This window comes from Cryptotermes secundus, unplaced genomic scaffold (assembly GCF_002891405.2).
Source record: "Cryptotermes secundus unplaced genomic scaffold, Csec_1.0 scaffold1807, whole genome shotgun sequence".
Classification (NCBI taxonomy): Eukaryota; Metazoa; Arthropoda; class Insecta; order Blattodea; family Kalotermitidae; genus Cryptotermes; species Cryptotermes secundus.
The window spans coordinates 4,669-10,020 of NW_019721029.1; the positions used below are offsets into that span (position 1 = coordinate 4,669).

General features: G+C 39.5%; 1 protein-coding gene and 1 long non-coding RNA gene across 9 annotated transcripts in view; one reads left to right on the top strand and one right to left on the bottom strand.

Annotated features, from left to right (window-relative positions):
• Positions 1-2,177: 2,177 nt before the first annotated feature.
• LOC117283176 lies at positions 2,178-2,983 on the bottom strand. The gene is made up of 2 exons (XR_004514191.1): positions 2,730-2,983; positions 2,178-2,543 (listed from the first exon to the last, which is right to left on the bottom strand). It is a non-coding gene; the product is annotated as an uncharacterized LOC117283176 (long non-coding RNA).
• A 257-nt stretch (positions 2,984-3,240) lies between these two features.
• Positions 3,241-5,352, top strand: part of LOC111875335 (sphingomyelin phosphodiesterase 4) — a 45,303-nt gene continuing 43,191 nt past the window's right edge. For all 8 annotated transcript variants that reach the window (XM_023871493.2, XM_023871497.2, XM_023871496.2 and 5 more), the window contains exon 1: positions 3,241-3,585. In XM_023871493.2, coding sequence (XP_023727261.1) covers positions 3,559-3,585 — 27 coding nt within the window. In that variant the 5' untranslated portion in view covers positions 3,241-3,558. The remainder of the gene's footprint in view (positions 3,586-5,352) is intronic.

Below are 5,352 nucleotides of genomic sequence, written 5' to 3' on the forward strand. Positions count from 1 at the left end.
GTGTGTGTGGGTGTGTATGCAGTGCTTGAGGTGGAATGAAAATAGAACCGGGATGGTTTTCCCCTTTTAATTCATTGACATTTAATTCACAGGAATTTACTGCCAAAGAAGTAACGGGATGCTTTTAAGCCATTTAGAAAAGAACCAGGGTACCATCCCGCCCCACCTCAAGCCCTGTGTGTATGTAATTTAGCACTCAGAACACCTACTGTGATAGTGGTTTCCGAATAAGTATTGATGTTCCCTCTGAAGACGCTCCATAAGGATCAAAACATGCAAGGGTGCTGAGTTTTCAAGTGGTAAAACTTAAATAGTCACACTGCACGGAGTTGATTTTGTCTTTGTCTTACAAACCTCATGATCTGAAACATGCTCATGTTTCCAAAATAATAAATTAACTGAACGAATATAATGAATGTTGTATTTTAGTGTCCTGTTGCACTGATTCGTATCCATAATGTGTATATATTAACCGTCTTTTACACACACATACGTCCAGCAATACAACGCACACAGCCACATAAGAAAGACACATCAAGAGACACAGTATATACACAATCCTATCCTATCTCTCTAAGATCCATTCTAATATTGTTCACCCACCTATGCCTTGGTCTTCCCTGTGGTCTCTCTTCTTCTGGCTTTCCCACCAATATCCTATATGCATTCCTCGTCTCCCCCATTCGTGCTACATTACATATTTAAGATTTTCAAGGCTCATTATATTGCTTCAGTAATTTCATTATGTTGTGTTCAATAATATGGCCAACATAATGAAATTACTGAAGGAATATAATGAAACTTGAAAATAAAATATCTGAAGCAATATAATGAACCTTGAAAATCTTAAATATGTAAATGTTCATAAGCTCAATGCTGAACACAATCAAATGGCAAAAATAATGCAATGACTGAAGGGATATACCCATAATAACAAATTAGATGAATAAAATATGTAGACACTAATAAGTAAAACTTCCTACCTAGGAAGTTGTTAATAAATTTAGTTACAAAATATACACTGAATCCTGACATTGATTCTGCTCCTCAGTGTTTCATGCTGAATCAGGCAACCTGAAGATTGCAAGTCAATTATAAAATAATGCCACTTCACTCTTACCCACATATAAACACGAACCATTTGAGTCAGAAAAGAATTTCCCACACAATTCTTGACTGAAATATAATTATTTTCAGATATAGGGCAGAATGAACTCTGATCATCTTCTGACAATGATGTTCTAATACTCTGGGAAGAAGGAAACAGGTCTCCAAAGCAAGGAGAGGGAGCTCAAGATCAGAATAGGTTTCTTGTACGTAATCTGACTCTAGGTGATAATGTTATCAACAAATTACTCAATACCAGAGGTTTGAGACAAGAGCATGTGAAGGCATGGTAGTTGCAGTTGCTTGTCATCAGGGTTACTTTCTCCAACTTATGAAACATCTATAGATGCTCTTGTGAGCAATTGGAATATATTATTCCAGTAATTCAACAACTGCTCTCTGCCAATTTCCAGGGCTGGTATGGGCAGGATATTACAAGGCAAAGATGAAGAAGCATTACTTTCCTAATGACTTACTGATGTGTCAGTATCTTATTCTTCCTCTTTGTGGCCCTTTGCCTGGCTGATTCAGTCATCAACCTGTTTGTTCGCTTACACCAACAAGGAATGTAAATTCTTGTGAGACATCTCACAATACCATCTACTATTCCTTGGTAGTGAAGTGAACAACCAGTACACCTAATCCACTCCAAGTCAATGGTGCTCTTAATGGCAGCTGTGATATGCTGCAACATGAATTGAATTGCCTACCATCATAGATTATATTAGAGTTACAGCATACCAACAGTCTCCACACCAACGTCTCAGAAATATATGAAGACATTGGCTGATAGCAGCACTTCAGATGTCACGCATGTCTTGTGTGCATCACAGCTGACACCACGAAGCACCTGTCTGGCAATGGAACCACTGACATAGGCTACTGAGAACACTTCCATGTCACCAGCATGTACTGCAGCAACCATGTCCTTCTGTACTTGTTGAGTAACATGGAAACTCAGGAAATTCATCAGGGGTTTCCTTGCCATGACTTGTGGACGGATTTGGTGAAGAAGCATCAGGTTCCCTGAAGAATGACTGTAGGTTACACACAACAGTAGCACCGTCATCCTCACAACTAGTTCCACACAGACCTCTGATAGCAAGTGCACTGATGATGTTAGTCTTCAGGGCATCTACAAACTGTCCCACAGTTGGATTATTGTTCAAACCAGACTACGAACAAATAGCTTCAAATGTGTTCACAAGGTGATCACCAATCATTATTCTCGCTAGCCACTTCTCTCATAACAGAACATAATTCATAGTATAGAGTGCAGTGGTCCTTACCTGTAGCCAATACAGTGTTGTGGCTTTGTGCAATGTGTAGTGAAATCACTTTCCAGGAAATGTTTGCTACACAAATATTTATTGTGCAGCCTTCTAGCAGAATCAATAGTGCAGGATATTCCAACTTTTCCTGCCCATACCGCAGCCCTGTAAAGGTAGAATAGTCTCAAAACCCAGAAATAATTCTTCAGTAAACATTACAAACTTGGTACACATTCTAAAATTTTGGGTTATGTTGAATAAATTGAACACAGACATACACGAAACTTAATTTATTCATTGGATTAGGCAACAAATAATAAAGTAATTACACCTGAATTAAAACAGACATACCGTGCTGGATCCCTTGGAAAACTGAAGAATCTTATGCCTTCCTTGCTGGATGACAAGCACCCAGCATCAACACAACTCATGTTTATGCTGCAAGAAGCAATACAAAAATTATAACACCATCGTGGTACTCTTAAAACTCCTTCACATTCAACAGACAATCTCTGGGATAAACCGAAAGTTTCAGAACATATCATAAAAAAAATATCATTTAGATGACAGTTCATGATAACCTCAAAAATTTTAGGCTTGAAAGAATTCTATATGTTTCTAATTTCATTTGTGGTAGTAAGCATAACATTCATATACACAAATAATATGTTTAATATGGAGCTGTAATTTCGTTCGCAAATGTCTACTTTCGTTTCGCAACCATATCAAATCAACATTCATATTTACCAATTTCCATATAATGCACCACGATAACCGCAAGTAATTATGGGTATTCAAATTGGTTTGTTTAGGCTCTCTGATTGGTCGAGACCTGCGTGAAGTTTCCGCAGTCATTCGTCGGTCATTCGTTGCGCAGTTGCCGCTACCTGGTCATGGCGGCCATGTTGACAACGAATAACATGCGAGTTTCACGGGGCTGGTCGCAATCATCGCAATCGTGAACAGTGCAGTGGTGAATTTTCATGGTGCTCGAATTTAACGTAGTATGTGTATATTGTAGAGACATAGTGAGGCTTACCTGAAAAATATAATCATAAAGTGCCACAATTTTAAAGTTGTATGTATCTGACATTACGTAATTGTCTTTCCATTTAATGCATCAACTTTTCGTTTGTGCGGCTGATACGTTATAAAATATATTTTGTCAGCTTGTGTGAAGATGGCGACTTCGGGGAATGCTATTAATGTAAGTTCTTTTATTTAACAGTTCTTTATATATTATTATGGCACATTTTGTGGAAAATTCGCAGCAGTTTCAAACGGAGGCGTTGCATTAAGACTAAGGCCCGCGTCCGATGTGTAAAGAAGATTAATTCACTCTTCGCTCATAACCTAACAATACTCTATTCGTTGATACTGTAAAAGGATATTTAAAAATTCCGTGACTCAGGAACTTCGACCCCAGTGTGTAGTTCTGTTTCTGTTTTGGAACCTATTTGCATGTTATGCTTAGTTTGTCAGTAGTGGCATGACCGAACAGGTTGGTCTAGCGTTAACGCTCAGGACTTGTATTCGGGAGATGCACGGTTCAGATCCAGGCCGTGACAACAGCAACACCGACAGAAGAGTTTCATTGTTTTCTGCAGCCCCTCCAGGGAAATGCTGGGAAAATATCTGTTATCTGACACTATGTAGTCTCGATGCTGACAGCGTCAGTAAATAACCACCTAAAGAAATAGTGTATATAAGTCTGAGAAAAAAAAGTTTGTAGGGCAACCAACAATTATTTAATGGCTTTATAGGTTCTAGAATGTATGGAATATATCTGTGTAGTAGATTATTGATAACAGTAGCACATGATAAAAATACGGGGCACGCAGTAGCTTAGTTGGTTGAGGCACAGTGATCCCAGATCCAAGACAGGTCGTTGGTTCGATTCCTGATGAGGTCATTGGATTTCCCCCGCCCAATTTACCTAATCTTTCCAACTGCACTGTGGCCTTGTGGTCAACTCAGGCTCTGACAGAAATAAGTACCATGAATCTTCCTGGGGTGTAAAATGCGGCTTGCGCGTGAGGCTGACAACCTCACTACCATCTGTGAGCCACTTGTCTAGAAACTGTGGGAACCTCAACGCCCCACATTCCTGTGGGCCTTCACAGCGTGTTATAGGGATAGCTTTGCATTTCTACCTTTACCATTCATGATAAAACTGCAAAACACATTTTACATCTTTTTATTGCTAATGTGGTGGGACTAAGTCCCTTGTGCTTTGGCCATTTCTGGCCTATTGTACCAGCCCAGATAATAGGTGAGGGTGATTGTGGAGCAATTGGTGGAATGAAGATTGGCAGGGGAAATTGAAGTACTCGGAGAAAACCTGCCCCAGCACCACTTTGTCCACCACAAATCCCACTTGACCAGACCCAGGCTGCCACGGTGGGAAGTCAGCTACTAACCACTTGAGCTGTGGTGTGGCCGTTGTCACTTTATATCGTCCTAACCTATCATCTATTTCAAACAGTATACAAAGTTTTGGAAACGGTCTGTTTTCATGCTCCAGTGAAAATATGAGGAGATATCTACTCTCTGGGGTTCATTAGAAAGAGTTAATCTTAATCTCTGGACAACCTAGGGCAGCCACATTTTCACCATAGAATGGGCAGATCTAGTTTGCAACATATGCATTAATCTTAAGTTGAAATGAAAGGTATAGATCCTGTAAACATGCAATTGCTACCTAAAGAATCACATTAATCTCCATTACCAAAATCATTTTAATTGAAGCTGCTTGTGAATATGTCAGTAGTAGGAGTGTGTTAGGAGTTCGGTTAAAAGCTACACATATATATATATATGCAGTTTGTGGCAAACAGTTATTGATTTGAAGGTGAGACACGCAGTTTCTGATACTCAGTAAAGGACTGAAGCTTGCATTCATCTTCACAGTGCACATATTTAAATCTCTTCCTCTGGATATGTTCAAGTTGGGTCCCCCCCCCCCCCCCCACCC